The sequence below is a fragment of the Ciona intestinalis genome, unplaced genomic scaffold (assembly GCF_000224145.3).
Source record: "Ciona intestinalis unplaced genomic scaffold, KH HT000077.2, whole genome shotgun sequence".
Lineage (NCBI taxonomy): Eukaryota > Metazoa > Chordata > Ascidiacea > Phlebobranchia > Cionidae > Ciona > Ciona intestinalis.
This window is the reverse complement of record NW_004190399.2, coordinates 141124-166924: the sequence shown is the minus strand read 5'-3', so window position 1 is coordinate 166924 and position 25801 is coordinate 141124. Positions and strand designations below refer to the sequence as shown.

Below are 25801 nucleotides of genomic sequence, written 5' to 3'. Positions count from 1 at the left end.
TCCTGCTTCCCTAACTACCAACCTCTAACACTTTCCACCGGCCTAATCTGTAACAAACATGAGGATTCAAAACTAATGCAATGTTTGTTACAAAGAATTCTTTACCTAGCAGACAAAAGATTAATTTAAAAATATTTTTTACCAGGAAATTGGTGCCTTGAACAAAATTTTAATCTTAAGTTGCCTTGAATATTAAAAGATGGCGTGAACAGGAGATAAATAACATGCAGGACCAAGCCCATGCATCTGAGGTCTATTTATTCCAGCTTTCCTATATAGTGGGCGGGGTTTTAATGATTGCCAACACTGCAGCCATTATGCACACGTCGGTGTCCAAACTTATTCGAGGACGATCATCTAAAAACAGTCGATACACAAGAGCTGTATTTTGTAACGGACCAAATAAATTAAAGCCTGATTACTGTGATCCTGAAAGTCGAGAAAAATCTGAGAATCTTCTCAGCCAAGAATACTTATCACCTCAATATGCGAACCATCTTTCTTATGAACATAATGAGAACTCAGAGGAAAGGCAAGATGCTGAGCAAAATGTGGAACCAACTCCTATTCGGCTTACATACTTGCTATTTATTTGCTGCACCTTTGAAACCTTATGCATAATATCGAGCACCATAGTAACAGGTGCACGATATGTTAGTGTGAACACTTCTCAATGTAACAGCACCTCAAACTTCCTACACTTCTCCGCATACACACAGCTGGCTGACTTGAAAAGTTTTTACATCGTCCCATTTCTATCCACGCTGGCGGTGTGCGCACTTTCAGCTTTCCCTGTTTTGTTCTTGTCAACCAAACGTTATTTTGAAGGCTGGTTTGGAAGGATTGAATGCTCACTTGTCGTTCTTACTTTTGTTTTAATATCAAGGTGTATTGGGTTTGTCTTTTTTCCTCACAACTTCATACAAGGATGTCGGTATAATCTTTTTATTCAAAGGTAAAGTTACTTTTACTCTAAATCAGTGTTGAAATAAAGAAAGAATAAGTGTATTTCTAGTTACTTTACATAAAATTAAAGGTTCTGTTGTTAGTTTTTACTTTAAAGAAATCATTCAGAGTCAAACAAGTTCTTGTAAAATAAAATCTAAAGTTTTTAAAAATTGCTATACCGATAAAAATGTTAACTTCTTTGCACCAACATTTCGCCGCCATCTAACAAGTCATCTTGGCCGTCACACCTGCATCTATATTCGTAATCATCGTTACTCTTTTTTCTAGAATTGTTTTGCCTTGGTTTGTTTATCTATCCATGTTGTTGGGTGTGAGGTTAACTAAGGGTGGATCATCAAACCAAATATGCAATGAATCTCAGCATTATCTTTCAAGTAAGTTAAATAATTGTTTACAAGAAATCTGTATGTGGAAGGTCCTGAATTGAGGCATGGTAGGAGACATGAAGTTCAGACCAGAGTTGTCCGATTACTCCAACATTGTATATGCACATTATATTCTATATGGGTGAGGTTCTACAGTGGGCATGTCATGGGACCTGGGATTTAGGCCAGAGTTTGCCCATTACCCCAACATTGTATATGCACATTCTATTCTATATGGGTGAGGTTCTACAGTGAGGCATGCCATGGGACCTGGGATTTAGACCAGAATTGACCCATTACCCGAACATCCGAATTATAAAGCAGATTACTTTTGGAGGTAACTTTCACACATAATGATAATCACACTGCTGATAAATCATGTGAAATAACATTTTTTAACTCGCTGTTTTGATTTTCTAGATTTCTCCCATGATCACATTCCAGAAAGACATGTTTCACAAAGCATTAGTCATAGCAACAACTGTAGTAAGGTGGGGTAACTTTGTTATATTGTTTGCTTGGTTATGTTCAGATTAGATATAAATACAGGTATTTTGAAAAGCAAGGATATTCTTTTGTGTAGGCCTATAGGTAAGGTCCTGTGACAAGGCATTCCATGGAACCTGAGATTTAGGTAATCTGCCAGGGTTGGCCCGAGTTGACCCATCACCCCAAACCTTTTCTTGCTTACAAATTAACATTAAATTTTCTTCAATGTTTTATCCATCATATAACAAGAAAACGGCTTCTTTGTGCCAAAAAATTAAGCAACATTGCAAGGACTTGTATTGTTTCTAACTTTAACATAAATATTAATATTACATATTGTTATTCCTGTATCAACCATAATGTGTTTTATACCTAAGTCATATTGTTTTGGTTTGTGTTTGTCATAACAGGATATTGATTTTGTGATGTCACTTGTTACAATATATTCTGTTACTTCTGCTACCAGGTATAATGTAAATAATCAACGGTTTATGTGGTATAAAAAACGTATTTTGTGTTACAATTATTATCATTCACTTTTTGCTTGATGTTTACTTAGCTAAGGGCAGCGATAAGAAGGTCAGATAAATATTAACCTCGTGTGGTGGGTAAATTTATGTACATAGTGGCCGTATACTTTACTACGCATTTAAAGGACTATGTACATAAGTTGTGAGCTTTAGTTTTCGTCATACACTTGAAGTTTTGTGGCTTCAGCCGTGGGTGTGTCTGCTTTTTAAGGAATAGGCGTAACATTGGGCGTGTGTGTACCGATGTCACCTTAACTTTTAAAACAGGGGTGACATCATATGTTTTGGGCCTTTAGCACCCCATGTTTTTAAACCAAAATAATTGTTACCTGCTAATGTGTGTGTATACAAACAGGCGGAGGCAAATTTTAGTCCCTGAGGTCAATTGAAAATATATCAAATGTTTAGCCTGTGTTTTAAAGGTTATACCGGGTTTAATTAATTAATCTCAAGAAAAAATCGATTAGGGCCAAAAACTTTCTATAGCATTAGCAAAGGTTTTTGAAAAAACTATAAATTATAAGCATTCTTCTCAAAGCGTTGGTTTGTCTAATTGTGCCGTATTTAGTTCACATACGCACGTGTTGAATTATAGATGTAAGTATGAAGGTAGTTGTCATAAATATGGCTCTCCTACCTTCAGGTGGGTAGTGTAAATAGACAAATATTTGCTAAGTACTAACCAGGCAAGAGTGATCCTGTTAAATTTATTTTATTGCTACAACTAAACACACATAGTATGTTATATAAAGGGGTGTAGGGTGTGTAGCAGATAAGCGTCAAAGTCTAGTCAGTCAGTCACTACAGCTGTCCTGAATTGCTTCGTTACTCATAGGATTCAAATGGTATATCTGCATTATATGATTATATTGATAAAAATGTGTACTTTATTATATTTTTATACCATTCTATATTGGTGAGGTTCTATGGCAAGGCACGCTAGGGATCATGACATGATATTCAGACCGTAGTTGGCCTATTATCCCGATTAATACCAGAAACCTTTACATCTTAATAGGAAAATATTTGATGCTTCTATTTTAAACTGTTTGTTGTTTAATCATCTAAAATCTAATTAAATTTTATAATACATAACAAACATGCTTGAAATTTAATTCAGTTCCCATCAACACAAAATCTTCTGCGCTTTTCTCTAAATTCTTTGAGAGTGTGATTGCCTTTTTCTTTGCAGGAAACGTTTAATAAAACCAAGAGAACTCCCAGTACCCGAGTATTGAGTGACGCAGCCCATAGATTGGACGCCTTCATGCCTTGCGTTGTGTTGATGAAAAAACAGGCTTCGATTTCGCATAAGCAGTGTCTTAGTATAGGAATGCATCCTAATGTAAGTTTATATTAAGTTTAAATTATTTTTTGAGCTTTCTGTATTTGTTTATTTATAGTTTAATGTATAGCGTATGAATATAAAATGTTTTAAAGCCTAATATGTATATTTTTCTATTTTGGTATGTTTTTTTACCAAACTTGTTTTGTATAACAAATAAATATATATATATTTGAAGTGGTTTCTGTCTTAATTAAATATTTATGGTCAGTTATGTTATATGTGCGCTGTCAGACGTAAAATTGTTTTGAATTTTAAAGGGGGAAAATTTTTGATGTTTATATATATAAATTATTTCTAGAATAAAACAGTGACATGGCTATTATGATGTCATAACCTCTCGAACTTTGTAAGATGTTCTCAGCGCTCGATAACTAAGCTGTATAATTAAGAGATAAGACGTTGTGAGCGTATGTGTTAAAATGGAAGTTTAGTGTCGAATGTTGAGGATATATGAGTAGGCTTTGATCTAAAGCAGAGTGTTTTATTGCTGGCTTAGCCTGCTGGTAAGGTACTACATGTAATGTTTATATTTAAAACTTATTACCAGCCATTTCTCAAAAATGATTACGCACGTAACTGTTTTTGAGTGATGTTACGTAATAATTAAATGGTGTTCTGATTTTATCTGGTAATCATGTCATGTGACATTGACATAAAAATAAAGGCACAGTCTGTCTGTTTGTATAGTACGGTGGGGTAAAACGGAACACCTGTAGCACATATTATTTAAATATCCTTTTTTAAACAATTAACAGCGGTCTTTGCCTTTGGAAGTAAGGAGGCTTTGGTTTTAAAATTCTTTGAATGTTCTTTTTTTACTAGCAAATGGGACGGAAAATGAAATAAAATGTGTCCCATCTTCCCTCACCCTACTATATATTATATCCATGTAAAGCACACTTTGCAGTATTCTGCAATACTTATATCTGTCGCTAATATTTTAAAAACTTTTTTTGTAGTCACAAACAATCTTTTAGAGGATCATTGGTTAAAAACATAGTATATTTCCAGCGTTTCGTCTGCCATGCGGCAAGACTTAATCAGGGAAAGTAGTTTATATAGTTTACATCTTGCTATGATTTATTATTAAGCGTTCTTTATGTTAAATCATCATTGTTGAGCTTTATTGTTAATTATTGGTAGTAACTATGTATCATTCGTTGTGACGCTATTGTTTCCTTCTGTATTGACTCATACAATCCATTCACATATTCTGAGGATCTCGGGTTTTCCCGAAGTCTATGCATTACGCAGTACTGCAGATATATGGGCCCGGAACTGGAAGTAATTTAAGAGATGACAATGCTTGGAAACTTTGCTGCATGTTTGTTCAGCTGTAATAATGTTTTCAATAAAAAATGCACCAGATTTTGCTTTGAAAGCAGAGGTGACATTTACTTTAAATATATATATATATATTAAACATATATAGTGCAACTTTTTAACTCTAATTCTATTCCATTTTGGTAAGGTCCTACAGCTGGCAGTTTCCCATTATTCCAACACCCAGAATTTTTTTATTTATATATATTTTTTTTGTTAGCCTCGTAAAACCAAGCGTCGAGCATCACTAGATGTCATCAAAGAGCATAATGTGCTTACTGAGGGCCTCCGGTGGCGAGACGTTATGAACCGGCGACGAACCTCTCTGCCTGCCATCCTAGCTAGTTCAAAGCGAAAAGTAAGTCCCTATCATATATGTGTGTAGTGTTATAGTTTGTAAAGTATTATGTTCGATATTGGTGTTAGTGAGACACGCCTGAGCTCTGAGATGTAGGTCTATTACCCCAACACCCAGGGTGCTACAATCTAGACCCCACTACGGCAGTTTATAGACCCTTAACAATAGAGGTTCTATTCTATAAAGGTGAGGTCTTCATAAGACACACCTAAGACCTGGGATGTAGGCCAGAAATGGCTCATTGCCTCAGTTTTAGTACAATAGTGTATTTGAGTGTGGTTGAGACTTGGGTACATTTCAGCAAGCATTCACATGGTGCATAATTTAGACCAGATACAGTTCTGCCAAGATAAATGTTCCAATTGTGAATTCTTTGAAGGTTTAAGTGCTTTTGTAAATAATTTATTTGTAAAACCCAACTTAAAGGTTGTCGTTGAGCGTGCATAGCTTGTACAAAGTATTCGTTTACATTTTGCCCCTTACCATATTACGTATGAAACTTAAAGGTCAATGAAACTCTATTTTTGTAAAATTTGTTTGTGTCAGTGCATGATAACATGTTGGTTTCACTACTGTGGAATAAACTGCAGAAAAAAATGCATAAGAAACCAAAGTTTTAGTAAAAAAATGCAGAATTAACTTAGGTTGAACTGTTTAATGAATGAACATATTATGCAACTTAAAACTTGTTTATTTTCGCGTGGTGGGGCAACAACATGCGTGTTTTATTTTATACATCTCGTGCCCGCTTATGTAACTTTGTGGGTGATGGTTTTTTCTATATTGTTGACAACTTAAACAAGTCATAAGTTGTTGTTCAACATGGAGCATATTATTGTTGTTTAATTTGTGTAGTCACTTAAACCCAGCCCACACAATTACGTATTTCACATGCGTCAAACTAGTTCATATTTGTGGTTTATTTTCTGACGAAAGAGATCACTTTTTAAATTTTCCTAAAACTCTTCTGCGTGTGCGTAATATAGGGTACTATTAACGACACTAACTAATCTTTATGACGTTTTTACTTTATTTCTTGTTTTTGGTGAACAGTCTTTTAATATTGTTTTGTGGAAGTCTTTTAAAGCTAATCTTGGGCATTGTCAGTGCAGACGACTGATTCTGAATTTGATTCTCTCTTTATTTATTGTTTGGTGGATAGATAAAGAACTGCAAATAGTAATTTGCTTCACTTTCTGCTATTTTTAGCAAATTCAAGACCTAAGATGCATGGAATATGATTGTATCTTATAACCGGTGAGGTTAAATTGGTTGGGCTGGTAATTACGCTCTGTATCTCGAACTTCATCTACATTTAAGTTGTTTATTTGTGTTTAGAAACCGTAAAATTGCAGCATGGTATTGAATATTAAGGTTGCGTTAAGCTTGAAATACATGGGAACTTCTTAGGCAATATGTGAATATGTCCACACTAAACCAAGCTTAACAAGAACGGTATAGTTTGTTAAATATTTGAGTCATACCATCGTTACTTTAATAGGAAAGATTTCACAGCTAAGTTTGCATTACTTCGTTAGTACTGATACATATATAGTAGGTTGGGGTAAGATGGTTCATGTTTTTTATTCCATTTACTCGTCCCATTTGGTAGTAAACAGAGAAAATTTACAGATTATGTAACCGTATCCTCACGACTATAAAAGAGCGTTATTAAGTCTATATCTTTTATGTGGAATTTTACTGTTTTTGTAAAAGTTAAATTGCGCATAAGGGGCCAGTGGGCGACCATTTGTAAGTGTTGGTAGCTTGTTGAGTCAGAGTTCAGCCAGTTACGAACTTGAGTTGATAGTTGAAACACTTAACAAACATGTTCAATGTGGAGTGGATTATTGACTTTTATTGTCAATGAGATATGATGTAACTTGTTGCAATACTTAACCATAGGCCATGAGTGAATGCTATGGTGCCTGGCATGTCTGTCCAACATCTGAAACAAGGGTGACACCATGTTTTACCCTTAAAAACTTTTTTTCCAGAGCTAAGTGCTTCTATGAACAAGCAGAACCAAAGTATATTTTTTTCACCACGTTAATCAAATAATCAATGAGGTTCCCTATGTTCTACAACTACATAGGGCACAACATTGATGTGTAACTGTATTATAACAATGTTTGTATTGAAACTGACCATATACTGTGTGTTGTATGCACCAATGTAGCACATCCTGTTACATGTATAGGATTACAGTTTCCTAATCCTTTAATATGGGGATTTTCAAATACCTCTCGCAATTACAATATGAAAATGTTTGTATGAATTCAAATCTATTGTTTCGAGTACAAGAAAGCACGTATTATTCGTTATGACGATAAAATTCTATATTATGCAGGTTTTCTTTATATTTTATTCAGTATTTTGCAAAGTACGGTTAGCAAATATATGCAGTTTAATTAGATTGGGATATAAGCATGTACTATAAAATAAAAATATCACAGTTTACTGCAGAGTATAACACAATACTAACAGCATAGGTTGTTGCTGCATGATGGTCTTTACATGGCTTACTTAGAAATCAAACGACTGTTTTCAATTAACATTAAGCAAGCACAGTGTGTGGTTAATAGGAAACCATTGGTCTATGGCTATGTGTTTAATGTGGTAGCTGGTGCAGGAAATAGGAAACCTGTATTTTGTATTCAATGCTGTACAACCTATTCAATAATCCGTTTGCAAGATCCCAATGAATGTTGCTTAAGAAATGCAGCAAAACTTTATATAAATATATAAACCACTGGTAACGTTTGCCCTTTTGTTCCAATACATCACAAATAAATACTGATTGACAAACAAGAAATAACTGTATCAATAACAACCAGTTCATCAATAACAACCAGTTAAGTTGACATGGATTTAATTTCAGTACTGATAAGATTTCTACCAAAATGTAAAGTCTATCTATTTTACTATTGTATTTCTAACATCTTTTATTTGTAATGCTGTAGTTATATATATATAGGTTGGGGTAAGATCCATGTTTTCTTTTATCATCCTATTTGGTGGTAAACAAAGAATATTTACAGAATTATATATTCAGCTCTAAAAAAGCGGTGTTAATTGTTAAAACCATTAGAAAATAAGGGATATTTTGTTCTTACGGTGTCCCATCCTGCCCCACAGTAATATGTATTCGTAGACGAAATATACAATACAACTACACAAGTTGTATTTAAACCGTGTATTAATTCGCCTTATACAAACATTTGTATTAGTTGGTGTTAAAACAGAACTCATTGAATTCATGATGTGTTGCTTAATACTGACGTCACTATAGTTATTGTTATGTCTCTTTGTGCAGTGATTATGATGACACACACAGTGTCGCGCACTCGTTCGTGATTTGACTCGATTTGTTTGAGATTATATTCGAGGCAGTTAAAAGTTTTCGATGAATACAAGGCTACCAAGAAACGAAAAGTTTTTCAAACTAATTCTTGTCATCGGTTACCATCTATTTATTAATTTCAATTAATTCTCAATTCCCGTTGTCCGGTTCGTTTCTCTACAGGACATTAAGTTGTTTATACTTCATGCATTTGACGCAGCGTTACAGCGTTCTACGCTGCGCCATCATTGCTGTTACGTCACAATGTCACGATTCCAGTCCATTCTTTAATTGTTAAGCGCTTCGCGATAGAGAAAGTATCTTTGTTTATCGCGCAGTTCTGGTTTGCCGCGGGCTCTAGCTGTTAGCGAGGTCTACCACACCAACGGTATACGATCATTTGATTCTACTATAGCGGTGTGCGGTTCTAATTATCTTGTCCATGGATCGAGAAAAGAAAAAAGAGCAATTTCAACCACCGGGTAGAAGTATCCACCCCGCAAGCATGGGGGAGAGAAGATGTAAAAGCAGACAGGTGGATGCTTCATTATCTTCTTGCAGGGAACATTTTTGTCAGATATTCGCCTTGTAAGCTTAGCAGAAAGATTGGCAGATTTTAAAGCGGTTTTGAGTTTAAACCGATTGCGTGTAATCCCAAAGATAAATTGGCTTCGTATCTTGACGTTGGTAAACCAAATAGCGAAGAATGCGGTTAAATGTTTGGTTGTGGTCGCTTGAATGTGAGCATGGGCGTCATTTGATGCCACAGTTTGGTTTAATGTCGTCATAGCATAATATGTACTTATAGCAAGAACCCGCATCGCACACATGACGTTTGTTACATTGCTGCAGAGCGTCAGAATAAGATGAGGCCCTACGGCAAAGCATGTAATGGGGCATATACCTTGCCGTAGGACCTCATTCATGTAGAAATATCAATTGTTCCACAACTTCTGCAGTTATGATTGAAATAATACTCTATAACCGCCGCTCAGTGGTGAGGAGCTTGCATCGTAACTGGAGAGCTTAATGCTTAATACTGATAGGCGTGTGTATCCTTGGGCAAGACAATTAACGGACATTGCTCCAATCCAGTGGCTATTAATTAAAATATGTTATAGCACCCAGGGTGTCGTGGTAATAGATGAACTCTGGCCTAAATCCCAGAACCCATTGCGTGTCCCACTATAGAACCTCACCCACATAGAATAAAATAGAAAAATAAAACGCACCGAACGCCATACGCCCTGTGTTAAGATTTAGCTTTAAATTTATCTCGTTCGCAAACATAGGAGCGTTTCCCTTCCTCCTTTAAACAAGCAGTGCTGGTATTGGTTTAGGAAACCATTTATCAAGTATGTGACGTATCGTTGGTATGTGTGGCATATTATATCGCATATGGGAGCCCCATGTTTAACCATACACCTCCACTATTCGTGTGTAAATACGTGGCCTTTACATAACGTACCACCTTCGTACTTTCACTTTTCGTTTTCACCATCAAAATCGAAGAGAAAATTAAAAGTAACATTATTATATAAAAAGGGAGTTAGTTTTACATAAACGAAATCAAAGATAAAAACATTTTGTTGCCAATTGTATTTTAGTTATGCAGCCAAAAGTGAAACGTCTGGTGTTTTGCAAACATTTGCAAAAACGGCACAAAAAGACAAAAATAGCCGCAAAAAATACCAAAAAAACGCAAAATCTGCATAATTAGCAAACATTTCCAATAAAAAAAAACAAAAAAAAGAACTAATCCCACGATTGTGATTCGTATTCCCCAATGTCTTATTATTACATCACATGTCTCCTTTGGAGGCGATTGTCGCATTCTCAAAGCTTATTGGCTTATTACGGCTATTGACGTATTGATTTATTTACATCATTAAGAACCGTGTAATCGACTACTGTTGCCAAGATGTTTTAATTAACTATTTTAACCGCATTGTTGGGAATAATTGGCGCTCGCCAAAAATATTCGACCCTGTGGGAAATTTGAATTGTGAGAATGCTGCATGTGCCGTGACCCAGCCAGGAAGAGCGTTTCCACTAAAATAATGGGAGTTTCGCTCATTTCTTCGTTCTCAGTAAAATCCCGGTAACCAAAATTCCTATAAAAGTAGGATTCCACTGTTTCTGCAGTCCGTAGTATGCGTTGAAAACTAATGCGAAGATCTGCACTTAAGAATTTTCATTAAAATTCGAATCCAGCGCCGCAGCTGCGTTTGCACGAAAAGCGAAGTTTGACAGCCAATAAATGTTTAATTGCTGTCGTCCGCTGCTCTTGTGACGTCACAATCCAGCACGGTGACGTAGGTTGGCGTAAGCTACCGTCTGGTATGCCCCCCGCCATGTTTTAATAACTTCTCCAGTCAAGAGTCGTAAAGCCACCCACACAAGAACAAATAACGCTGTGGAACCTACGAGTCTTAGGTTACCACCGCACCGTCGTGGCGGGGTTATATAAATGATCGACTACGATTTAAAGCCATGGTTTATGATTAAACTTGATATAGTGCTGGGTGTTGGGATCGTAGATAGATACCGTTAGACTTTATATACCATATTTCTTAATCGTATTTTAAACAATTACCAACGCTTTCTTAGAGTCGAGAGGTTACGTTTATGTAATTCTATAAATATTCTTTGTTTGCTACCCAACGGGCCGATAATGTGGTATGCTATAACTTACCCAATGTAACTTATAGCTGGTTTGCAATACGTTTGAATGAAACGCGCCACTTTGCATTAATAGTTGGTTGGGTAAAATGGTTTATGCTTTCATTACTATATGTAGCTTTTACGCTAAACTTGTAATCCTAAACAAGTCGCTCGCGTAGTGCGTATACCACCGAAGACCTTCATGTACCACATGTGGTAAACTTTTCATGGGTTGGAAACTACCGGCCTATTTAACGAACAAGGTTTGGAACCACTGCGTTGTAGACTTGGTATCAATTTGCTGTACATTGGCGTAGCTTTGACAATACACGTGAATACAGTAATGGATTGCACGTATTATAAACCCGCAGCATGGCTTGGTAAACCCACTATATCATTGTCAAATAGCACACTTAACCTAAAAAGATATTTTTTATTCGTTGACTACAGCAGCGAATATCAAGTTAACTGAAACAACGAAGAGAAGGAAATTGGCAGCAAAACGACAGTTGTTAAAACACGCCACGGGTAAAACTAAACAAGAAAAATGGCAAATAGAATGCGTGGCTGGTGAACGCACATAAACCGTGGAACTTTAATTACATGAAACAGTCTTTACTACGTGAAGTCGCGAACGCCATTTTTGATTTCCGAAAGGGAATTTTCAACGTGATTATGACGTTTCAATCATGGCATTGTTAATCGCTGTTATTTCTTTATCCGTTCGCGCCATCGCCTACGGTCACATTTAGTATTCTGTATTATGATTCGGCAGAAAGTAAGTAAGCTGACTCATGCTCATATGATGTCACGAATCATGCACGTCACAAATGCGCATTGTTACATTGATAATCGGTATTATTGCGTCGATTTGTTTCGGTGATTTGGCGTGGTGACCTTTTGAACTTTTTACTGGTTTCTGTAACAGCGCGAGTCATTACAGAAGTGCTTGTTACGTAATAATGACACGCGCGACGTGTAACTGAGACATGGGATGCTTGAAAATAGAAACACTGGTGTTCGGTTTCACTTGTACACATGTTTAGAAAGATGGTAACTCTTACATGGCGGTTTATTCATATGTTTTAACCACATAGCCATATACAGGAAACGTTATGTGTTTTCTAACAAACCGTTTTATACAATCCTTCCAAACCTGCTATTATAATATAAACATGCTGTGCAGATCATGCCAGCTGTCTGCATTGCAAAGACAGTGTTTTTCATTGAAAATGCTTAGCAAGCGAAATTCAATATTTTAACCTAGTTTGTTGTAAAGCCATGTCTATTATTGGCGTTTGTAGTCGTAAAAGACATAAGTTCAGTGTAATTATGTATGTAGTTTATCAAGCAAGCATATGTTAATGTTAGGGACTTATCTTAATCTTCTGGCATAAAAATTAAGTGACATTTTGTTGACAATATGTTTGCTTGTCATGTAAGGAAACTTCATCAAGGTATAGACCAAACGTTGGTCTTAATATAATATTATGTTAATTTTGTGCTAGAAAATCAGTTTAAATATGTCATGTCTTGTAGTTACAGCAGCAATATACCTAAGCCTTAGATTTAAATATGCTGTTTGAGACTTGGAGTAATGGGCCTGAATTGTCCCAAATCTTAATACCTAAGTTATAAGTCTCATTGCAAGAGATAATATAGAATTATAGAATATATATACAGTAAGTGGGGAAAAATGGGACACCTTTGGGACATATTATCCAAATATCCTGATTGAGTTTTAAACACTTAACAATGGTTTGAGTCGTGAGAATACCGTTTTATAAGTCTTTGTATGTTTTTTGTTTACTACCAAGTGGAAAGAGAAAATAGAATAAAAGGTGTCCCGTTTTCCCCCATCATGCTATATATATATAGTTATGTTTTTCAAACCTTTGAGTGATTTAATTTCGTGACTTATCTACGATTGTAAAATTAATCTGCTGCTGTGGAATTTAATTTTGTTTGTATTGGATAATATTAAGTATTGATTTGCTTAGACCGATTGAACGATAAATTATTTTGTTTGTTATTTTACTAACTCATGGTGGGTGGTTATATAAAGCTTTATGGGTGTTATTGTGAGGTGCAGATTTATAGAGAGTGTGCAATCTTAAAACACAGGGGAGGCAGGGAGAGTTAGACACACATTTCTTTGAAACAAATCTAAACTTACTGGTTGTAATGTTTATTGATTAATGCAGTGTAGAAAATTTGAGGGTTGGCCTGTCCAGTTGTGGATTGTGTATTTGCTTATATTGATATTGCATTTAAGCTTAAAAAATATTATATATATTAATGTTGCATTTAAGTGAGAATGTAGTTTAAATATGTCTATCAGCGATGTTAAACTATATAAATAGAACAGATAGAGTGTTATGCAGTGGTTTAGGTAGTTTTCATTTGTATTAATGAAAAAAATTGTTACAAGAAAAAAAGGTTAATCTGCGGGCATATAATATTTATTATTAGATTGCACATGATTTCCTAATGCCAATTATTTTTAGTAAGTCTGCGTCCTATATATAGAATATGTGTCTGGGGTGCATGCTCGTATAAACAATGTAATATATATCTCCACTCGTTCTTTCTTTGTATCACTTTCAGTTATTGATGTAAGAATTCCAATTTTAACCCAACTGTCTTTATATTTAGTTGCACATTAAGTTAGGACAATATAGTTCAAGTTAGTGTGGGAGAATTTTTTATAAGATTGTGATTTTAAGCCTCAAGTTTCTCTGAAGTAAGACTTATCAATATTTAGATAAAACGTCCGGTTTGTGTTTGCTGTCAGTTTATTAAGTGGTATTTAAATGACACAAGATTTGTAATGCTACTCAGTGTCTCTGTATACAAAGTAATATAAGGATTCGTTATAGAGTAAGTTACTCTGCTTTATAGTTGGTTGCTGTAACTGTTTAATTGTAATAAAACAAATTAACTTTTTGTTGTATGTGGATACAGTTACTAAGCATTGTGTATAAACAAGTCAGTATTATATGCTTTATCCAGTTGTTGTATGTTATTCTACAATTCTATGTTTAAAAGTGTGTGTACTTCAGTATATCTGCTTTGTCAGCTCAGAATTGTTGATACCGTTGTCACTTTCCAGCCACCCAAGTGTTATAGTTAGCTTGTTCTTTGCACAGCCAGCCAAATGCAAGTGCGTAGATTTAAAGTTCCATTAGCAATATTTGTATTCTCATCTTACACCTCATTAACTTTCCAACACATTCAGTTTGTGCGGTTTAACCACTTGCAGTGTTGCCGTGTTTTACCTTCTATTATATCTTACATTTACTGGTTTGTGTCTAATTTAAGTGGTGTGAAACACTATTATGCTTGGAATTTTTGCACAATCAGAAAATATTACAAGATTGCAACTAATACTTTTAAGATGGGGTAATAGAGATTTTTAAATTGGTGCAAAATTGTATTGAAACAAAACTATATTGGGAAAAAAGGCACCAAACCCGGGGTGGCAGGGTGGGCAGTCCTACATTGAAATTTTCTACACTGCATTAATCAGTAAACATTAGAACTAATTAAGGTTAGATTTGTTTCCTAGGACTGTGTGTTTAACTATCCCTGCCTCCCCTGTGTTTGAAAAAATAAACTGTTCTACCTTTCAAGCCCTTTGAATATCTCCCTTTACCATGTTAATACAAAGCAATCAACAGTATAAATATCAAAGCCACTTCTACCCCATAATTATTCATATTCATATTCATTACTATAGTTATTGGCAATGATGATAAACCCTATTAACCCCACAGAAATATTTATTAATTCCCATTTCAAGATGATCAGGGACTTAGTTAGACCTGTTAGACATTAACGCGTTTCGTATCTCATTTCTATGAAGTTTAACACTTTGCATTCTTCCTTGCTTAACACTAAAAGATTGCGCAACTAGTTATGTGTTTAAGTTGATAGATTAGTTGTGGTTATGTTTATATATTTACATCGGTTGCTAACTTGCTAATATGTAAGTGTAAGCGTAATATTTAAATATTTTCATGGTTTTAAAAATTTTTTCTCTGCAATAGTTGTATAACAAACATAACTTAAACGAATATTTTTTCTATAATTGCAAATGTATTACAAAACAGAATTATGTTTTTTATTTTAAAGTGGGTAAGGTTCATGTATGGTTTGTAGTTGTAGTTTAAATTCTATAATTCTGATGCTGAAGTTTGTATCCAGTTTGAGTGTGGCAACTTGTGTGTGGAATTACTGCGTGAATATGTTCAATACATTCTGCGCACTGTATTAATATGTAGGTATACAATGAAGGATTTCTTGAAATATTAATCTTTATTAAAGCTTGCTTTGTAGTTTGATATTCAGTTGCGACAAATCAAGAAGCTCTCATTGCATAAGTAGTATTGTTTTAACGGCTCACTTTTGGTTCTTTTATTTCAATGCAGTTCAGAAAAATTTAAAAACCTATGTTATACATACAACTTTCAGCAAGCCATTGTGAAACTTTTATAAATTAATGTTGATTATTGAAGATTTGCGCATTGTATCGTTTTTATGCTGAAATTTTTATTTTGACCGCTATAGAACATAATAAGTATCATGTCTCAAAATATGGTGTCTTGATTATTATGTATCTTTATAGTTTGTATCAAGTATCTATATACCATATATAATATGTTGATTTTCCCACAGGCTGTGATGTCATCCACATTAGTCGATACATCAACTTTGGTTGAAATTCAATCAACATTAGAGAAGTTGGGAAAATCCCCCGCTCTTGTTGAATCTCTGGTGGAAGATCTACAGAACTTGTTGAAGCCTTATAAGGTACATTATAGTGGTTAGGAGCTTGACTGACTTATCCATGGTTGCCACTCCCATGTCCACAGTCAAGTTGCAAAAGCTATTGCAGTGTGTGGATAAACAGACATGACTTTTGGTTGGTGTGGTCATTTATATCCTCGTGGGTGGGAACTTGAGTGACTTATCAATTGTTGCCACTCCCATGCCCACAGTCGAGTTGCAGCCATATTTAACTGACATTCTTTTCGCACTTTTTATCTATAGCATGGTTCTAACAACTGTCGTTATGTTCATTATTTTAATTATAGGATCTTAGCTGTCATTTTTAAGGAAACAAATTAAAATAATTAATTTATTTTATAAGTTCTTCCATTTCCCACAGACGGACCACGTCCGGCCCCGACAAGTGGTTTGGTTACACGATAGTGGGACTGATGGTTCAGATGATGATGTTGTTTCAACGCCTCGACATTCTGCAGGGAAGGTTGGTATATCTACTATATTGTATGTTATTGTATAAGTCAGACAAATTGTTATCTTTGTAAGTTACCCTCTGTATTGTATGTTATAATGGTATGTAGTTGTATGGTGTTTGGTAAAATTTGCTTGCTGTAGGACCTCACCCATATAAAATAGAATGTGCATATACAATGTTGGGATAATGGGCCAAACCTGGTCTAAAGTCCCTCATCCTATGGCGTGCATCACTGTAGGACCTCACCTATATAGAATAAAATGTGCATATACAATGTTTGGGCACTGGGCTAAACCTGGTCTGTTATCCCAGGTCCCATGGTATGCCTCACCCATATAGAATAGTAAATCTACACAAAGCATTCTATCCTTACATTACACACTCCCATCTTCCAGAGGTCAGCCTCGCGTAGAAATGAATGGAATCCATCCAAGGATATCTTCTCCACCACCACCACTGCAACCGGGTTACCAACAGAAGAACCAGCTCCTGCTAAACCAAAGAGACTTCCAAAGATATCAAAAGAAAAATCACCCTTGTGAGTCACTACAGTGGGTTTTGAACCTGAGAACCTTATCTTTTCTATTTAAATTCTTATAGTTGAATCAAAAAAAAAATTGACAGTGTGGCACGTTAACAAATGCACAACAATTAGCTCCCTAGTTTTACAGGTTTAACCCGGCGGTTAGGTGAATAATATTTAATTAGAGAAGCATTTAAAAAGTTTTATCTTTATATATTTGGTGTCTCCATTCCTACATGAGTATCTCATAATACCTATTGTCTATAATATATATAATGTACAGTAGGATGGGAGAAGATAGGACTACTTTTAACTCTATTTTCTCCTCCCATTTAGGAGCAAACAAAGAACATTTAATTAATTTTAAAACTGCATTCTTACGACTCCCATAGACCGTTGTTAATTGTTTAAAACACGATCAGGATGTTTGCATATTATGTGTTGAAGTGTCTCATCTTCCCCAACCTTACTGTATATACTGTTCAAAATATATATTGTTGATTCCCACACAGAGTATCTCCCCTTGATTCCCGTTGCAGTAGCCCTGTGATTGACAGCTCGATAAGAGCCAACCTTGGTAGAAGGAAGACCTACCCAAGTTTACCAAGTAGTGGTGAGAATATTAAGCTTATTGTTTATTCAGCTTGTGGTTGTATCTGTGTACATATTGGTTGGGATTGCATTGGAACGTGGGTGCTTATGATAGATTAGGTGGGAATCAAAATAATCGAAAAAAATTCTGATTTAATTTTTAAAAGATTTTATATATTTATATTATTAACCCATAATGTAAAATGTGTTTTGTTTAGAATTAGCAGTTAGCAGTGAACAGTCTTGGCTGCCCACTACTTTTCTATCTGTTATAAGTCGCATGGTAGCTAAGGTTTATGCCAAAGTTTGTCTTCCCTGGTTTTAGCCTCCACTTTAAACTTTCACTAATTTAAACTTTGCAGCAAAAGTTATTACACAGATATAATAGCTGCATTCATTTTATTTCAAATTTGTATAATAATAGAAAGCAACCATTAAAAAGTAATCTAAATTTGTGCAAAATGTTTAATACCGTATTCAACAAATTTATGTTATGTTACTTAGCTAGTATTCCTTCATAATCCATTTAAAACTATATTATTAATATAAATTCTCCCCACAGGTTCGCAAGTATACTTCCCATCCTCCCATAACCTGTTGTCAGTTCATAAGAAATGTAAGTATTTTGTTTAATGGAGGTTTTGTATATTTTGTATAAGTTGTTTTGACTAACACTTCAGTAGCGTTGATAGCTAGTTTTACAAAGTGTCAACAAAACAGTAACTATGAATTGGTTGCACCATTTTTTACAAGTGTTTATATAAGTTAAGTTGTATTTGACCGATACGTCAGTAATTTTATCAGATAGTTTTACAAAGTGTCAACAAAACAATAACTTTGAATTGGTTGCACCACTTTTCACAAGTGTTTATATGAGTTGGGCTGTATTATACTGTTGTTGTTTTAAATAATATAAATCTTGGGATTAATCTTATGGTAAAAAACATAAATATTATTGAATCAGCATTTTGTCTGCAAAACTTTTCGAACTTTTCAACAGAACCAAAATTTCAACCGTTAAATTTTATTTGATTGACACCTAATAATTTCACAATAATTTATGTCCCGTTTGACATACGAAGCCCAATCTTTTACTTTGTTTATAACGGATCAAACTTGACAACAAACTGCTGTGGATAATTTTGCTTGAGGCTTAAATGGAATGTTGTCCATGATAAATCATTGTGTACGGTGCAAACATACGATAGCAAACCTCACCACGCAAACTGTTATCAATAGGAACATATTTGCGCAGAACAATATTTCGGGTTAACTTTACTTTCAATCCTTTGTTTGAATAATGCTTGGGAACTATGGCCTTGTGTTCTCGTATGCTTGAGAAGTTATTTTTTATGTAATTTTTACAATTAAAGTACAGGGTGTTTGGTTTAAATTCCACCCCATGTTTAAAGTACAGGGTGTTGGGTGTAAATTCCACCCCATGTTTAAAGTACAGGGTGTTACATCCAGTTTAAATGTTTAAAAATACGGTTATAACCGGACTCATTATAATATATTCTAAAGTATAGTGCATCATATGAGCTTCAATCAAAACCATACTAACTTTAAAATGTGTTGGTTTTGATAAATAACAACGTAAGTTAGTAAATGTCACTTTAAACTTTCCATTAAATATAAACTGACTTTGGATTGATTTTGAATTAGAGGTAATGTCACCCAAACATTGATCTAATGTAATCAATACGACTGCTTGTTTCCGAATGAGGCCACATGAGTTTCTATACATGTCTAGTCTACTTTGTATGGGTGAGGTCCCACAGTGGTATTTGGCCCATTACCCCAGCATGAGGTCCTACAGTGAGGTACACCATGGAACCTGGGATTTTAACCAGGATTGGCTCATTGCCCAATGATATAATATAACTCTTGCTCCTAATTTTAAAGTTTTGATTCGGGAATCTGTTTTTCTTTGAAAAATCCTGAACAACAATACTTATTCTTATACCCTCGGTATACCTCCCAACTAACTTACCCCGACACAACCGTTTCAATATAAATATACCAACTTGTATTATATCGTCCTCATATGAAATGTTAATATTACCCCTGATACAAGGACCAACTAACCCCTCCCCCAACAGTCCCCACGGTATCGTCGGACTACGAGAGTTGCGACAACGATGACGTGACTTCCCCCATCGCGAGGTCAAAGTCAGTGAACGAGAAGGATTCTGATCCCTTGGATCTTCATCACCTCCAACATCATCTGCATCACGATGAGGAGGATAATGAGGTGGGTGGCTGTTTGTGGTGGTGGGGGGTAAGGTGGGTCATTAAGCGGGAATAAGATGGGTCATTGGGCGGGGTAAGATGGTATATTAGCGGAGGTGGGGGAGATTGCACAGTTAGAGGGAAAGATGTTGTAGTTGGGTTCCAAGATGGTCCATGTTTTCATTCTTTCTTATAATACTAATTTTCATTGACTAAAATAGAATCTGCCAATTTTCTGGTAAACAAAGAATATTTATTGTTTTCTCACAGTTAGCGATGATGATGAATAAAACACGACATCCATCTTAACCTATTGTAATACAACATAAAACCATAAATACATTAGCCGGAAGAGGTGTTTTTATTCCTAATATCCTCCCCCCCCCCAGTTCCTAACCTCTACCTCACAACTTGATGATGACATCACAATCATGGAGGAGGTTGTCACTTGTCGTGGCAACCAGTGGAGTGACGACGAGTTGACGGACGATGGTTACAACTTCTTCCTACACTACCAGCAGAAGCTGCTTGAATCTGTGTATAAATGGAACTTCCCAATCTTTACACTCGCCCAACAAACCGACTGTGTTTTAAGCCAGGTGGGTTATATATCTATTGCGTGTATGTATTGTATCATATGTAGGTGAAGTCATTTTCCCCAATTACCCCAACATTGTACATTTTATTATTTATGGGTGAGGTCCTACATTGTAGCATGCTATGGGACCTGAAGTTTAGACAAGAGAATTACCCAATAGGCTGCTACAACCCATTAGTGACCACTGGGTTGGAGCAATTGTCGTTAAGCCAACTTAAGTGTCTTGCCCAAAGACACATACACCACCAATGGTAGCATCAAATATGTTTCCTTCAGCTACAATACAAACATCTAACCACTACACAAATTTCCCATTTACACTGTATATTTGAGCTAGTACTACACATATAACCCAATAATGCTAATATGCTTGTCTTTCGCAGATGGCGTTTAAATTGTTTCAAGACACAGGTCTGTTTGAAACTTTTAAAATTCCCAAGCAAGAATTTGTGCAATATATGAGAGCATTAGAGGAAGGATATAGGAACATTCCATGTAAGTTGTGTGGCTTGTTTAGTGTGTATTGTATGTATTCTATAAGGGTGAGGTCTTCAGGGAGGCACACCTGAGACCTGAGATGTAGGTCTATTACTCCAACACCCAGGGTGCTACCACCTATACCCCACTGAGGCAGTTTATAATTACTTATTAATAAACATACTATTCTATATGGGTAAGATCCTACAGTATTGCATACCATGGGAATTGGGATTAGGCCAGAGTTGGCCCGTTACTTCAAAGGCTCAAAACACAGTGAATTTTACAAAAATATATCTTTACACCTTATCCCTCCAGACCACAATCGCATCCACGCAGCAGATGTATTACACGGGTGTTGGTATCTTTCAACGCAAGCGATTCCTGGCTTCCATGAGTCATCAGCTTTGTTCAGCTCAGATTCTTCAGGTAACCGGAAATTTAAAGAAACTTTCCATTCCAATGTCATTGGGATAATGGACCAAAATATCCTCCCAAGTTCCTTGCTGTGGAAAGCAGTCGTTGTTTGAATAACATTCAACTGTGGATTTGCTTATACTTATCTAAGTGTCTTTCTTAAGCAGTAGTTCCATTTGCATTGACATGTCCAGCCCCTACTTTGATTTAAAACTTATCCTTAAAATATATTTGTTCTTTTGTTCAACCTCGCCCATATAAAATGTGCATATACAATGTTGGGGTAATAGGTCAATTCTGGCGTGCACCAGTAAACTCCTGATGTATATTTTCGTCCCCCAAAACCTTATAATGGTTGGGTACCATTTATAGTTTGCCCACCAACCATCAATCTCACTTACACTGTATACTTAGTACAGCACATACTGTGATTAATCACACCACCTGGCTATATACAATGTTTGTTCATCGCTCAGTAAACACAAACCTAACCACCATGTTTGCTCCCGTTTAGACTCAGATAGTGGGACCGGGACCTCACACAACCACTGTCAAGTTAACAACATTGGGCACGGGTCATTGGCCCAAGCTATACCTGCGTTGGAACTTATGTCACTTTATCTGGCTGCAGCCATGCATGATTACGACCATCCTGGTAGAACCAATGCATTCTTAGTGGAGACAAGACACCCATTAGTAAGTATTGAATATTTTAATGGCACCGGTAATGTATTACAATTTTAGGTATAACAAGGGTGTCTTTTTACACATTTATGGTACAACGTAACATTTTATCCAATATAAATACTAAGACTACTTAGATGAAATCTGTTTGTTTTTTAACTATTACTGCTTGGCTCCTTTATAAAAGTTTGAAAACCACACACAGTATCACCATTGTATATCCAACCTGTAGTTTGACTTAGATTACCTATACTGTATAACCATTATATCTGTTAATCTCTCATTACTTCTTAAACCATTTTGGTGTCCCCTTTAAAAAGCTGTTTATACGTTGTCCCCTTTAAGTTGTATGTTTATGTCCCCTTTAAACTGCTTAACTTTGTCCCCATTGTTTTTTGTATATATGTTTTCCATGTTTTATTTTATGAGTATATAACCTAAGCTTTGTGGGGTTTTTGGACCATTACATTTATGTGCTACTGGTGTCAACATCCTTTTGAACTGAGTGACCTTGAGAATTTGATTATCTAACCCCATTACTCTATCGCAGGCAATATTATACAACGATCGTTCAGTGCTTGAGAACCACCATGCCTCCTCATCATGGGGATTGTTATATTCAGATCCTCGGTTTAATTTCTTAAAGAACCTCGACACTGCTGAATGGAAGAGACTTCGGTTCCTCGTGGTTGAAGCCATCCTAGCTACTGACCTCAAGAAACACGGGGAAATATTATCACAGTTCAGCGTCAAGTCGCAGAATGGTAAAATACTGTGTAGATAGAGGTCCTATAGTGAGGCACGCCATGGGACTTGGGTTTAGGCCAGTGTTGGCCCATTACCCCAACATTGTATATGCACATTCTATTCTATATGGGTGAGGTCCTACAGTGAGGCATGCCATGGGACCTGGGGTTTAGACCAGAGTTGGCCCATTACCCCAACATTGTATATGCACATTCTATTCTATATGGGTGAGGTCCTATAGTGAGGCACGCCATGGGACTTGGGTTTAGGCCAGTGTTAGCCCATTATCCAACATTGTATATGCACATTCTATTCTGTATGGGTGAGGTCTTACAGTGAGGCATGTCATGGGACCTGGGATTTAGCCCAGAGTTGTTCTATTACCACAACTTTATGTATTATAATTGATTTAACAATTAACGACGCTCTTTTAGAGTCATGAGGATACTGTTATGTAATTCTGTAAACATTCTTCGTTTAATATTAAATGGTAATAGAATGTGAAAACAGGAATTTCACCCTAGCATACTTTACCCTTTTACCCCAACTTACTATTTCTCTCACGTCTGACCTACTACATGATCTTGTAATCAATGATTTAATGTTTGCAGGTTTGAATTGGTCAGCAGATGCCGACAGGTTGCTTGTGTGCCAGATGGTTATCAAGCTTGCTGACATTGGTGGGCCAGCTAAAGAGAGAAATCTTCATATTACATGGACCAAGGCAATTTGTGAGGAGTTCTTTATCCAGGTGAATATGTATATTCTATTTAGTGGGTGGATCCTACAGTAAGCAACAGTACCTGAGATTTATGATAGAGTTCTATTCTATTTAAGGTGGGTGAGATCCTAAACTCCCAAGTGAGGCAAAATCTAGGTTTAGGCCAGAGTTGGTTTATTACTGCAACACGGTGTGTTATGATTATGGATAATATATAGATCGTGCAGAGGTCTATATATTAGCCGGTAGGTTGTGGTTTTATCTTGCTCCCACAAACATTCCAGGTACCTTTGTTGCACTGTAGGACCTCACCTATATAGAACAGTCTTTAAGACATGTTTCAAAGTCAGTTCATTGTTACTTCTTTTTCAAAAGTTTTTGTATTACCAAATTTCTCACTATCAGTACAATTCATTCGCCACATAGAAATCATATTATTTATACTTTCACTACACCAGGGCGATGAGGAGCGTGAACTCGGCGTCCCAGTTTCCCCGTTCATGGACCGTGAGCGGCCACAAGTTGCTGAGTTACAACGAACGTTTATTAACAACCTGATAAAACCGATCGTTCAATCAATGTATAAAACGGGGATTCTTGCCGGTAAAGCAGAAGATAATGAAGGTGAGGGGAGATGACTTGTAGTTTTGCTGCCAATATTAATGAATGCTATATTGAAATATTTGTTACAAAAACACCTATTTTATCAAGTTATAAAACATGAAAGTTTGCAAACACAAAAATTCTTTAAGTTTGGGTTTAGTAGTTGCGATTTTATTCTACTCATAGTTTTACCTGTGGCGTGTTTTAACAATTGTCGTTTTGTTCTTTGTTTTATTCCCATAATTTGGACTTCGTTACTAATGGTACTTTAATGCTGATTTTTGTTTTGTTTTTTGTGTTGGTCAACTTTCATGTAATGCTGTTTCATTACTAATGATGTTTTATTGTTTTGTGATAAGTGATAACAATGATTTTTACATACCTAACAAACCGACCTAATGTTTCATAACAATAACCATTGTTGTAACAATAATGATGTCACAGCAGATGAATCTCCCATGGAAGATCAAAGCCAATGTCTTCTCCTTGAACAACTTAAAGATAATCTCAACTTCTGGGAAGTGAAGACCCCAACATCAGGTCACGAGGAAATGAATGAAGCGTTTAAACTTGCGTTGCATGTTGACTTATCAATGAGGTAAAAGGTTGCAAATATTAAGACTCTATGTGATTATTATTGTGGGTGTATGTATAAAGACATTTAAGTGCAATATTAAAGCATCTGTCTCTTAGCTATAGGGTTACGGGTTCAAAGCTCGATTAAGGTACCATTGTAAGCATATGTATCCTTGAGCAGGGTAACTTATAAGCGAGCACAAGGTGTATGTAACAGAACACTCATGTTATAATGACTGTCGTTGTCTGCCACTCGAGATTAAATAAGTTGCATTCATTAAAAGTTTTCACATTTAAACAGAAACAGCCGGACCAATCTGAACATTCCAAACCACACTGAACCTATTGATGATGTCATAATAACGAACAAAACGGACAATGATGTCAACAATAAACAACAATGTAACGACTGTGTTACAACAAACAACACCACGATAAGAAACTCTCCTTCAAAACTTGGAACGATACCTAAACTTCAACCGCCCAAGATTGTTATCAACCACAAGGTGTCCTCGCACACAAGCTGACACTGCCCACTTGCCAATGATGTCACGATGGTATCATAATGGTGTCACAATAATGTTATAATGATGTCACCACCATGCAATTAGCGGAGACAGTTACCTAGGCGATAGTCACAAACACACACACACACACACACAGCTACACTCGTTTTAAACAGGATATATATTGCCACACAAATACGCTCGTTATACTTTTGCACTCGACAACTGGATCCATTATCTGTTACTTTTCTCATGTCAGGTTTTTTTTAATTTTCCTATTTGTTTTATTTATATATGAAAGAATGGTCATTGTTTTGTTTGTATCATACTTGTCATCTTTTATTATCTCTGGTATATTTGTAAATAGAAATCGCTCGAAATCTTCAAAGAGAAACAGTTGTGTGATGTCATGGGGGACTTACCCTAAACCATGAATTTCGATAACAAAAATAAAGTAACTTTGTTCCTTTGTGA

The 25801-nt window shown here is 35.8% G+C and overlaps 1 protein-coding gene and 1 long non-coding RNA gene across 4 annotated transcripts; one reads left to right on the top strand and one right to left on the bottom strand.

The window, feature by feature from the left end:
* Positions 1-149: 149 nt before the first annotated feature.
* LOC100175157 (cGMP-inhibited 3',5'-cyclic phosphodiesterase B) lies at positions 150-25801 on the top strand. 3 transcript variants are annotated; one of them, XM_018815502.1, is made up of 20 exons: positions 150-955; positions 1237-1343; positions 1755-1825; positions 3546-3698; positions 5245-5382; positions 16067-16201; positions 16560-16661; positions 17048-17190; positions 17688-17788; positions 18329-18382; positions 19869-20020; positions 20388-20597; positions 20980-21091; positions 21392-21502; positions 22005-22186; positions 22725-22938; positions 23533-23672; positions 24101-24266; positions 24693-24843; positions 25123-25801. In XM_018815502.1, the coding sequence occupies exons 1-20, from the start codon at positions 225-227 to the stop codon at positions 25346-25348; spliced, it is 3399 nt and encodes a 1132-aa protein (XP_018671047.1). In that variant the 5' UTR covers positions 150-224; the 3' UTR covers positions 25349-25801. The 3 variants fall into 3 exon arrangements, with proteins under 3 accessions (XP_018671047.1, XP_002119678.1, XP_018671048.1); XM_002119642.4 differs by having other exon boundaries at positions 24690-24843; XM_018815503.2 differs by lacking the exons at positions 150-955; positions 1237-1343; positions 1755-1825; positions 3546-3698; positions 5245-5382 and adding an exon at positions 9124-9260 and having other exon boundaries at positions 24690-24843.
* On the bottom strand, positions 13204-24877 carry LOC113475015. The gene is made up of 3 exons (XR_003396755.1): positions 24868-24877; positions 23343-23346; positions 13204-15010 (listed from the first exon to the last, which is right to left on the bottom strand). It is a non-coding gene; the product is annotated as an uncharacterized LOC113475015 (long non-coding RNA).